This window comes from Malaclemys terrapin, chromosome 1 (assembly GCF_027887155.1).
Source record: "Malaclemys terrapin pileata isolate rMalTer1 chromosome 1, rMalTer1.hap1, whole genome shotgun sequence".
NCBI classification, from domain to species: domain Eukaryota; kingdom Metazoa; phylum Chordata; order Testudines; family Emydidae; genus Malaclemys; species Malaclemys terrapin.
In genome coordinates this window covers 301,800,851-301,813,697 of record NC_071505.1, presented here as the reverse complement: position 1 = coordinate 301,813,697, position 12,847 = coordinate 301,800,851, and the positions used below count along the sequence as shown (strand labels likewise).

General features: G+C 41.7%; 1 protein-coding gene across 4 annotated transcripts in view; it reads right to left on the bottom strand.

Annotated features, from left to right (window-relative positions):
- DCLK1 (doublecortin like kinase 1) overlaps positions 1-12,225 on the bottom strand; it is a 385,805-nt gene extending 373,580 nt beyond the window's left edge. For all 4 annotated transcript variants that reach the window (XM_054015297.1, XM_054015299.1, XM_054015298.1 and 1 more), the window contains exons 1-2: positions 11,997-12,225; positions 7,692-8,080 (exon numbers count right to left, since the gene is read on the bottom strand). In XM_054015297.1, coding sequence (XP_053871272.1) covers positions 7,692-8,067 — 376 coding nt within the window. In that variant the 5' untranslated portion in view covers positions 8,068-8,080; positions 11,997-12,225. The remainder of the gene's footprint in view (positions 1-7,691; positions 8,081-11,996) is intronic.
- Between the last annotated feature and the right edge of the window lie 622 nt (positions 12,226-12,847).

Below are 12,847 nucleotides of genomic sequence, written 5' to 3'. Positions count from 1 at the left end.
TGCAAAGCCTAGGTGTTAAGAAATGACTGACCAAAATAACCCCATTTCTGCTACTTTTATGGGAGACAGAATTAAGCACTTCCGTTGCTACAAATATACATAGCTGGTAGCCTCAGAACAAAAGGGTTTAGCGATTAACTGTAGTAATGATCTAAGAGTGATCAAACAAGACATTCTCTTTTATCCCTGTCCCTGACCAATATTTTTAGCACTAACTGTTCCATTGTTGCAAGGTCAAACACTATATAAGTGCTCCCTCTTTGTGTAAAACACCTCATCCATAGATTTCAAGAATTTTAAAGTACAGCTATTAATATAATCAGAATTTCTTTTAAAGAGTGTTTATACAGACATATTTTATGCAATAAGTCAATACACTGTATAGAATGGGTTTACTTTTGATATAGAGGAACTGGTGTCAAGGTTTTTTAGGCCCTCTTACATTAACAAAACCACTTATTTCTGGGCATTCACAATCAATAGCAAAATAGTGTGTCTACTTAGGTTTATTAAAATAGTTTGCAGGCTTTTCTGACAGTTACAAGTTTACATTAAGACGGTGTTGTTGCAACACGGCAACTGACTGAGCAGTCACTGAATTAGAGGAATGCTGTCTAGAAAAAGAGTCATTTTAGAATGCTGTCATATTTCCAATGGGCAGGCTACCTCCATTCTGCATTTTGGTTTACAGCTAAATATCAAGCTGGTTACTTAAATATATTATGGATTTTTACAGCTACTATCACCCCAAAAGATAGACCATTAATGTACCGAGCATGCAGGATTTTGCCCCCTTTCCCTCCCCCCTCACCTCAAAAAAAAGCTTTGAGTAGCCCATTCTGCATGATCTGCATAACTGGGTCCCTTCTGAATAGCAACAGATGAGTGAGCATGTCGTGGTGCGAATAAGTATTGACTCTTAGTTATAGCATTAGTATCTATTTATAAAAAAAAAAAAAAAAAAACACACACCAGAGTGAGAAAGCAGTCACTTGTTTTGTTGGCTTGTATGCCAGACTTTCTCCGGCAATTTTAGCTACCAGTTTTACTGCAGCATTGCACCAAACAGTGATATCATCCTTCTACTAAGGTATGTTTTTCCTAAAGGGGAACAGCCTAGATTTCATCTGGTTCTAAATGCTTATATAGATTTATATAACTTGCTCTACCTAAACAGGACTGTAATTTTAATGGCTTTTTGTTTGTTTTAAAGAGGAGGATGAAGACTAGATACACGTTTTTTTAAGTAGTCTTAAAGTTGTGATGCAATAGGGTAAGTTTCCAATAGAGAATTACAAATATATCATCATTTACCATAGGACAACTTCAGGGAAGTCAGTTTGCAGCCGTGGGAGTCATATGTACATGTTCCCAAAGGCCTCTGAATTCAACATTTGAGAAGTGTTTTGTATTTGTCCTGTCCTAAGTAAACTACACCCTGATTTTATAGTGATGCATATATGCGAGTTTTTAAACACTGGGGCCCCAATTCAGGAAAGCATTTTTATCCAGGGAAGCACTTAAGCACATTTAACTTTCCTGAATTAGAACCCTAATTGACAGTGGTCAGAAAGTTCAAAGTGAAGACTAATCCTCCAACCTTAATTGCCTTTGTGATAAGACAAGCCAGTTACAATGCAAAGAGTGTTCACCTTGATTTTGTTTCCTATTCTAAAAATATCTTTTTTCCCTTAGAAGGTAGATTAAAGAGAAATAAAAAGAAACAAAAGCCTTTCTGCGACTAACATGGAGTGCTGGAATTATGTCAGTGCTCATCAGGGCTAGGATCCATAATCCAATGAGGAGATTCAGTATCTCTCTTCTACTCTATACTGGTAGCCACAGAACAAGAGAGTTATTTTCCTTAAGTATCAGAGGGGTAGCCATGTTAGTCTGGATCTGTAAAAAGCAACAAAGAGTCCTGTGGCACCTTAAAGACTAGCAGATGTATTGGAGCATAAGCTTTCATGGGTGAATGCCATGCATCTGGCAAAGTGGGTATTCACCCACAAAAGCTTACGCTCCAATACATCTGTTAGTCTATAAGGTGCCACGGGACTCTTTGTTGCATTTTCCTTAAGGTTCACTCACAGTTGCTATAAGGCAAGTGTAGACACAGCCGTAGACATTTAGCTACAGTTTAAATAAGAGCCTCAGGCTAAAGAAGAGGAAGCCCCTTAAGTTGGGGCTTAGATAAGGTTGGGCTAGCTGCGATTCAGTCCGAACAAGACTGAAGTGATTTGTAGAAGGAGGAGGGAGGGGGAGACAGAGGTGTATGGAAGCAATCCGATCTTTCAACTTGAACTTTGTCAGTCAAAGCTCACAATCAGGGGGGGCTTGCTGGAATTTCAGGTGCTTCACCATGTTCAGGTAGCAGCAGCAGTGGCCAGGATGCCCATTAATATCCATAAGGTCGCAGTCATTCTTTCCCCTTTTATGGGGGACCAGGACAGTGGTAATTTGGTAAGGCCCAACAGCAAATGACTACCGTAGAGGTAGAGCCTGGTCCTTAAAGGGGAGCTTCCTAGCCCTTGTGATTGGACAAGGCCAGAAGAGGGTAAATTAGCTGGTGGCTAAGTTATGTGAGTGGGAAAGGTTGATGGTTGCCTATCATGCAATTGCATGTTCACATCTGAGGAATGGGGAGTGGATATGATTAAGGCTGCAATTGGGGATGGAACTGTTACCCATATGTGAAGCTAGCAGGGATTTTGAGGCACAGGTGGCAGTGGCAGCCAAACAAATTGCTAGTGCCTCTTGGCAGCAGGTGCCCAGTGCAAGTATTGATCAACAGGGGGCCTGGTTCCAGAATAAAACAGAATTGAAGGTGGATTAGGGGAAGGCATCTCCTAAAGAAGATGAGGAATGAGGCTGGATCTCCTAAAGTCTGGTACAGGGAGGAGACAGCTGCCTCTTGCCCATCCCCTTAGCCCTCATATGCGGGGAAGGTGATCGAGTCCCAGGATAATTAGGAGGAGGAATGATGGTAGCCTTCCACCAGGTGGAATAGACTAGAAAGAAAGGATGACAACCAAACATTAAATGTTGCGGATGTTCAAAGCCCTGATTGCACAAACATTTACACATATGCTTAATTATACTCATGTGTGTAGTGCCACTGACCCCCACTGCACTATCTACAGATGCTTAGAATGCCACTGCAAAGATCACTTTCCTAGCCTGTTGCTTTGACCAGATCACCCCTCTTTGAATCCCTCCATTTTATCCCCTTTCTTTCTCTCATCAAACATCAGCGATTTGTCTTCACTCTCAAGGCCTTCAATAGCAAGTCAGAGATGAGCTGTGAAGTGAGAGCTTCTGCTTCCAAGTAGCCCATGATGCCAGCCTCTATCATCCACTTACCAAACAAGCACCTTCCTTCTTTCTTCCACACTGTTCCCCGTGCTTGGGGGGAGATCCCTGCACAAAGCTACCTCATTACTCTCCTTCCAAACCCTCCTTTGAGGTAAAGCCTACCAAAAAGTTTCACAGCAATTAGGTCACTGGTGACCTGATACTTCTGCCTGCCATGTTGACCAATATTGTATCATTGTTTCCTTGTACTCCTCTGTCTGCATCCATCTGTTTTATACTTCGATTATAAGCTCTTTGGGCCAGGGACTGTCTTTTTGTTCTGTGTTGTACAGCGCCTAGCACAATGGGGTCCTGGTGAATGACTAGGGCTCATAGGCACTATGGGAATACAAATAAAATAAGCACAATCATGGCTATGGATATGGTTTATTTATTTTGGGTAATTGGACTATTACCGCAAGAGCTAAGGTTGAGGAATATATACCCCTGTTTTAAAGTTTTCATGCTTAATCCAATCTATTGCTGTTCTTAGTTAAGATGTACAGTAACAGTTCTTAAGGCTAGGAACTGCTAGTCCACCCTTCTCTTGGGTTCAATTAATATACTTCTATGAATCCCCAGGGTTTATATGGAACAGCAAGCGAAATTAATCATTTGCCAATTCCTGAGAGTTGTGTACAGAATAGATAACTTAGTCTTGCTACATCTCTATGATCAGGTAGTATTTGCAATATGTAGTTTCTTGATTTCATTTGTATCAGGAGGAATGAAAAAAACTTCACCTTTTAGCACCCAACTCCATGTATAGTAAGTCAATGTTCAGAAGCTATTTACAACATTAGATTTGACAGCAGAAAGTAACTCTGAAAGCCATTACAGCCCTTCATTTGGCTGAGGTGAAAGGAGAAGGGAAGGTAGCAAATTATGGGGACATTAAAGATCTGTGCACCTTTCTTTAGCAAAACCAAGGGCATTTCCCATACTACAGGTCTTATTGCCAAAGGAATCTGAGTTGAATTTTTCAAAGTAGTCCAGATTTTAATTTAAGTTAATGGAAGATGCATCTAAGATTCCTGAAGTGTTTTGGAAAAAATAAAAAAAAAATAAAAAAAAGAAATTTCACCTGACTGGTTGTTTCTGGAATTAGGCTTCCTGCATACCAACAAAGAACACTGCTGATGCAAAGCAGCCAATTTGCATCCTATTTGTTCCTTCGGGACTACCTCCCACACAGCTCCATTATAGCCACATCCTTACAGCCAAGAGCGTCTCTCTCCAGAGCCTGTCAACACCTCTCATGAGTCATCCTAGGAAGACAGACAAAGTCCTCCCTCAGCCTACTCCTACGGGAAGGATGCAGCATTCTCCTCAGTGGAGAGGGAAGGATAAGAAAAGAAAGAATCCTGAATTTCAGAATGAACCATCACTAGTTACAGGGTTTGCACCTAAGGGCATGTCTACATTTACAGTGCAGCAGTGGCACTGTACTGGTACAGTTGCATTGCTGCAGTGCATGTGGTCAAGATGCTCTATGCAGACAGGAGAGAACTCTTCCATTGGCATTAACACCCCCCTCTCCCCCCCCCCCCCACACACACACACACACCGAGTGCCAGAAGCTAGGGTCAGTGGGAGAAGCTGCCACCAACATAGCACTGTGCACACTACCGCTTATAGCAGCTTAACTTATGTCGCTCAACGGGATGGAATACTCACACCCCTGAGCGATGTAAGTCTTGCCAACATACGTGGCAGTGTAGACGTAGCCTCAGGAAGTCTCATCAAAAAATGTAACATCCATCAAAAAGAAAGGAAGATATCTGAATGAGAAAGATCTCATGAAGTTAGTACATATAGTGAGAGAGAATTAGTCTAATCATAAACACAAAGCAACACGTGACATTTCCTGAACAGGAATATAATTGGGGAGGTGGCAAAGCCAAGTGATTTTCCAGCTCTTTAAACAAAAAGCAACAGCTGCAAGCTAATTATTGCTGTTATAAACTAGCAAAGTCTGTTAAATTTGAAAAAAGAAAAAGAAAAATAAGAGGTTTAAATAAAAAACTCATTCCATTAACAGTCAGTGTGTGAATCTGTACTCTGCATTGTTCTGATTGGCTTGTAAATCTGTAAAGTATTCCATCTTGCAGTTTTATACAAGTACGTACATACAGCACCAGATCTCCAGAACAGACCAACTCTTTTTGGGTGGGGCAAGCATGTAATTTTTAATTATACACAAGGCTTTACTCCTTTCAATCACACCAGTGGCACATAGAAATAGGAATATACATTTTAGATTTGAGCATTACACCAACACTCGGTGGACGGGCAGGCACGGGAAGAGAAGACATTCTGTTTGCCTGCCCCAAATTAACCAACTTTCTCTCTCAAAAATAAAAAAGTAAAAAAAAAGTGGAGATTTTCACTTTAAACACTGGTATTCCATAATCAATAACATCTACATTATTTCACAGGTTGGCAATAACATATATTACTAGGTAAGTACATCAGCTGATCAGGTTAACATTTGCAAGGTAATTTAATTTTAATATACCCTCTGCATCATGTTCGCTGTCCTTGATAGCTGGCTTTTGCACAGGTTTTAGCTGCCAGCCAGTCAGCATTTATATTAGGGACATTTGCTTCCTGGTGACTGCATCAGTAAATAGCATGAAGAGCTCAATTAATTATTTAAAGAAAAGAGAAGCATGGTCCTGGAATGGATAGCAATGGCTATTTCTTTCATTGCTCTCCTGTAGTTACTCTCCTCCAACCGAATATAAATACTGCACGGGTCTACTATTGCTCCAATCCTACCTTAGAATCTGAAACCCTGAAACCAGAGTTATGGGCTTGAACCTGCAATCCCTTACTTATGAGAGTAGTCCCACTGACACTCAAGCACCCATCTTCCACTCAAGCACCTTTACACCGTCTTTCATTCTGCCTCCTATGCAGGGAGGAGCTCTAAAAAAATTCCTCCTTCACCACTTTGTCCTCTTTCAAACCCCTCCTTAAGACCTTTCTCTGTTGTGATGCCTACAGAAATCCCTTGATAATAGCTAAGTATTTTGTGTGCCGATGGGACTACTCACATTAGTAACGGTTAATAGGTCAGGACCAAATTTGCAGGGTTACTCAAGGTATTTTTGTTTAAGAGTAGAATAGTACTAAAAAAAAATTATTTTATATATATATATATATATATATATATATATATATATATATATATATATATATATGGAGGACTCTTCTTCCCTCCTACCCACATATATCTTCACCTATCTTTAAGTTTTGCTAAAATACATTCACAAAGTTAAGGCCACGGGCTGGGCTGACAGCAGGTCTCTCATGTTACTATGTTTGGGGATTAAATTATGTTTTATCCTTTCCTCTGTAAAGCTAGTACACTCCAGAACTATACCTGGAGCTCCATTCCACTTGACTAGGAAGAAAGTTAGACACTAGGTTTCGTTATTCTACTCGTAGAACTGTTCTCTCTGTATAGAGAAAGAAGCCAAAGGCAAGACAACAGGTATCTTCAAGGCAGTGTCCTGCACTTGAGGTGCGGGAGCCCCGGTTTAGAAGAAGTCTGAATTTGGAGCTCCCTAGCACTAGGGAACAATGTGTATTCCACCACTGATGGGTTTGATATCACCACTGCATTGCAGGGAGAAATAAAATGGCAATTTATGGTTCAGACAATGGGCCCTGACTGAGCTGAAGAGTGATATTAGCCTTTATCATAGAGCCTACTTTTACTCCTGTTAAATAACTGGAATACTCTCTAGTCACGAGGCAAGACATTTATTGGAGAGGAACAACTAGAGGTCTTCACTATGAAGTGAGAGAAATTCTTTAAACCCCATCAGTACTGGCCTTTAGTATCACTGAGGACATCTGCTGTTGTAACAAGTAGATAAATAAGGGTACCATTGGCTTCATCTAGTTTAGTTTACAACCCTTTGGCAAGGTTTTAACATGAAATTGGGAACTGTCAGAATAAGAGAGCTCTGAAATTTAGGAGGGCTACCATGAAGGGAGGAGAAAGGGATAAGGTCACCACTTTCAGAAAGGACTACAGAACCCATGGTCCTGAAAGGAGACAAATAGCTTCCTCCTAAGTGCAAGTAGACAGCATATGCTTTTCAAGCTATGATTGAGATGTACATTCTCTCCCATGGGAAAAGAAAAGCCTATGTGATAATTTGAGTCACAATACTATAACTTTCCACAAATATGAGGAGTACAGTCATGAAGATGCTCCAAACATATTTGAAATATTAGGCATGCACATATATGCAAATATAACAGTGGTAAAGTAAAGTAGTGATACAGACAGGAACTTTACACCCTGCCTCTCAAATATTCACCTTCCACTAGCTGGTCCAAGGTGGAAATCTTCTTGGCACCATCAATGGTGTAGATTGTTCTCACTCCCTGGGGCAGATTCACATTATCAGACAGAGTTCGGGTCAGATCAGCCAACAGGGCCTCAAAAGATCTAAACCGGTCGGGGGAGATGGCATAGACAATCCCTTTGAAATACCGGTCTCCGTTGCGATAGAAACGAACTTTCTTGGCTTTTTTCTCAGAACTGAGGGTTTGTAGAGTGCGGGTTCGGTAAAAGCTGCAGTGGGCACTGTGGGTAGGGCTAGGCAGACCATTTACTCGTGACCCTCTGCCATATCGCTGTGCTTTATCACGCTCATCAAAGTGTTCCAGCTCCATGTCTCTTCCAAAGGACATCTTTGATGTAAATCTGGGGTGAGAAAGAGAAAGAAATCAATGGATAAAGTATTTTTAGAACTCTGTTTAGAACTCATAAGAATTCAGTGTACAAATAAAACACTATAGGAGGCTCTCCTGTAGAGTGATCAAGATTAATCAATTAAACCCTGCATCTCAAGATTGCTTCAGATGCAATCTTGCATCTGAAGAAGTGAGGTTCTTACCCACAAAAGATTATGCTCCCAATACTTCTGTTAGTCTTAAAGGTGCCACAGGACCCTCTGTTGCTTTTTACAGATTCAGACTAACACGGCTACCCCTCTGACAATTAAACCCTGCTACATTTTTTTAAAACCATAACCATACAGCATGTTGAAAAAAAACATGTTCACCAGAAAGTAGACTCTGTAACCTAGCTGCCATTTTTATACTATACCAAGAAGCAGACCATCACCACCGCACAAAAAAAGCTTTAGATCAAAAACTAAGGAGAGACACGATGCCTATGTGACATTAATATATGGTACAAAGTTGAGCTAGTGGGAAGAAGAGCAGCTGAACTGGTTTTTGCTAGTCTTGCATCCAAGTGAATCTTCCAATCCTATTAAAAGTGACACAACCAACTCACTCATGCTCTCAGCATTGCTCATTCCAAGTCTGACCACAAAGAAGTTGCCACTTAGTGGATTATATTTACTGACAGCCAATGTGTGACAACCAATTAAGAACATTTCAGAGGAAGCAGTCATGTGGGTTGGCAATAGAAATCAGGACTATTAATACAAGTGAGTTGGCTGTGTTGGTCATTTTCACAGATGAAAAAGTCTTGCTCCAGACAGCCATTACATCTTACCTCACCCCATGTTCTACACTAGACTGATCCGAGTTAACACCACTCCCAAACCTTTAGCACACACACTGAACAGGTGGAGGCACTCAATTACCACAGAACAAACAGACATGGTTAGTAGGAGCTCCTGAAACTAACATCATCCACTGAGCAAACTATCTTACAGAATATACAATAAAGGAGCAAAGCAGTAAATATCCTTTACCAGTGTTCAGAATTTGTCATCCCTGATAGTTTTTCCTGGTGAAAAATCTGTAACTCCAATTGATATAAATCACTGACTGATTGATGACTTGAGAAACATTAAATGAATTAGCAACTGATGCCAGACACCTGAGACAACCACAAATAAGGCTCCAGGATGACTGGGTTCTTAATTGAATGTTTCCAGCTTTTTAATATAGCACATACCGTGAAGATACAAGCCATTTTATTTATATGTAAGGGAATGTGTAGCACTCACTTCCCTTTTTCAAGGTATGTGTATTTTAAAAAATCCTGAACTAATCTTGTGAAAAACGAAGAACAGGAGTACTTGTGGCACCTTAGAGACTAACAAATTTATTAGAGCATAAGCTTTCGTGGACTACAGCCCACTTCTTCGGATGCATATAGAATGGAACATATATTGAGTTCATGTTCCATTCTATATGCATCCGAAGAAGTGGGCTGTAGTCCACGAAAGCTTATGCTCTAATAAATTTGTTAGTCTCTAAGGTGCCACAAGTACTCCTGTTCTTCTTTTTGCAGATACAGACTAACACGGCTGCTACTCTGAAACTTGTGAAAAACATAAAACATATGTTACTACAACTGTTATGTCAGTCTTCATCTCTATATAAATAAATCCTTCAATTTTGTTTGGTTTGTTATTTTAAACAAATAGACTAGTCTCATTTAGTTTTAAGAGCCACCTAGATTTGTCTGCAGAACAGCAAAGCACAGTACATTTATTTATAGCACAGATTCACAGACCTAATTTAGAAGGGCACTCTCTCACGGATTTCCAATAAAAAGGGGAAGAAGAAGAAGGGAAAAAAAAAAAAAAAAAAAAAAAAGAGAGAGAGACCCAGCTTCATTACCACTAATCATTAAATGACAGTTGCAAAACAAATCAATAACAGAGAAATAGTTCAATATGACAGAGAGATGGACTGATACCATTTTGTTTATACAGGTATATGTTAAAGTGAATAGTGTGCCACAGTGCCCAACTCTCAAGCATGTGAGTAGTCCCTCCCAAATTCATAGGACTATTCACATGCTTAAACTAAACATGTACAAAAGCCAATGCAAGATCAGGGTCCTTGTGGAGGTTATTTATTCCAATTTAGTGAGAGCTTGACTCATTTTATTATCCAAACATGGGATCCTGGGTATATTTACATACTTTGCCTTGTATCTGCAGATGAAGATTTGCTGTACTAAAAAAAAAGAAAAAACCCACACACCCAGCCACCCTTCCTCCCCCCGCCCCTGGAAAACACCTTTCTAGACCAACCCCTGCCCCCACCCTGACAAAACTTCATTTCAAAGAAAAGAACAGTTCTCTCTGGACCAGCACTTCACTGTCACCCCATTTTACTGAGACTGATCAAAGTTACATTATTTAAAGGGGCATTGTCAGGTCAATATAGGCCCAAGATTAACACTGGGTTTCAATGTGTGGGGGATTTTAAAGTTATTATTCCAATAAAAGCCATTTATTGGGATGTAAACATTCCCTTACAGAGCTCACAATCCAAAGACCGCACTTTGGAAGTGAAACTGATGAGAACAAAAAACCAACCAAAAAACCCCCAATGTCTACTGTGGTTTCATTATCCAAACCAAGTCAAATTAAAGAAAAAAGAAAACACACACCTTCCCTGTAAAAGAAACATCTCAAAATGTTCATTTTTAGTAATCTTAGGTCTTACTAAGAGATGATATGAGGAATGATCCATACTACTTTCACAAATGATTTTTGCCTCCAATTAAACCCCTTTAAAAGGGAAATAAGATTCTCCCTAGAACAATGTGCTCCTGCCATTCACACTCCAGTGTGTTCACATCAGAAGGCCAGACTAAGCCAATGAAATTCTAGACAATTATTTGATCAGATGTTACTATATAAAAGGCACAGGCCCCACAGTTCATACCACACACATCTATTAGAGGCAGATGAGTGTGTGTGTGTGTGTGTACGCGCACACACACACACAGAGTAGGTATGAGTGGGTTATTACCTAAAACAATCACTCAGACCCAAATACATACACTGATAAAATAAAGATTATTGAATAAAGACTGAAACAGCGTGGATTTTCTAACGATTTCCTCGATTCAATCTGATGTAGGTCATAATGGTTTCAAAAAAGATTTATTCTTCTGGGGTGGCACAAAACGTGTTTGAAATGCAACTAAGCCAGCTGAACCCTCTATTCACGGGCCATATTGTGCCATCCATCAGTTTTTAAACAGGAAGCTCTGCTTAAAAACTGATGGCATGATTTGGCCCCATGCTAAGAGAGAAAAATACATTTTCCATAACTGTCTGCACGTTTTCAACACTGCAGGTATAGTCACATAATTGGCTTCTCCAAAATCAGAGAGAAAAATCGCCAGAGCAAAGCAGCAAGGTGCACTATAAATGAACAAAATGGAATTTAAAGCAGAATATAGAGTCGGTCCTCTTAAAAAAAGAGAGAGAGAGAGAGAGAGAGAAAAGCGGAGCATGGTATTCATATAGCTGGTTTGCTCCACAGCAGAATCTGCCACCCAATGTCAGACCATTTCTCAAACAGAGAGAGGATCCTCCTCACAATCTCTACCACACAGCCAAAAAAAAAAAAGGGGGGGGGCAAACTACGCAGCACCATCTACAGCAAGGGAAAGCGGGAGCAACATAGAGCCTCGCCACCATCCTGCCCCCAAATTCAGCTACCCCCAAAAAGCGGAGACCCAGACAAAAGGGGCAGGTGCACACACGCAGTAGGGTGGCTAGAAATGTACATTACAGCGTTCCAGGAAAAGCTTGGCGAGGCTCACCCCAGCACTAGCCGGTATGGAAATTGTAAGAGGAACTGCCTTTGGTTTGGTAGATCAAAACACTTACCTATTTCTTGGGGGCTGGGGGGTTGGAAGCGCCTTTGCCCCAAACCTAAGTAGGCTGGTTGTGAAGGGAGTGCTGGGTTTCAGCTGAAGGCGCTCCGATCAACAACTCCCCCGCCCTACCACCCTGCTTTGATTGCAACTGTGGTCGCAGAGAGCAGCTCGGATGCCTTTTGTTATGTGTCTTCTGGCCCCCCGGCTGGCCGGTGCTGCTGGTGAGGCTGGGCGGCAGCTGCTTCGCCTTTCTTCTACTGTCTGCTGGTGATTGCAGCGATTTGCATTAGCCCGTCCCTCATTGAGATGCTGCTCTTCGCACCAGCCTCTCGCCGGCTCGCTCTCTCCAGAGGGCGGCGCCGCCACAGCCTCCCTCCCGGCGCCGGGGGGAATAATGCACTCAGCCGCTCCGGGCCGCCTACCCCGCCGGGCTCTTCTCCTGTGCCCGCCTTGGCGCCCAGTCCTCCTGCCTAGGTGGGGCGGAGGAGAAAGGGGCGCTGCTTCTCTGCGTTAGTGCCTCTCGTGTGAATCCGAGGGGGCAGAGGCCCCTACTGGGAAAGTCAGTCAAAACGTGAGGTGGCCCCAGCCCAGTTATTTTGCACTGCCCCGCAAATCCCTGTCGGTGCACAGCGCGGGTCAGGGGCAGCTGCTGTGGTGCGTGCTTCACTGTTCGGAGCCGGAGCAGCATGCGTGCCCGCGCTCTGCTGGGCATCACTTTCTGCTGAGGGCAAAATATAGGCTAGCTGGCTAAGCATGCACCCAAGCTTCAACCCAGTCCTACCTTAGATGTGTGCATTATGGACATATCCTACTCTATTGCCTGCATAGTGTGAAAAAGTTCCCCTCACCCTTTTCCACCTT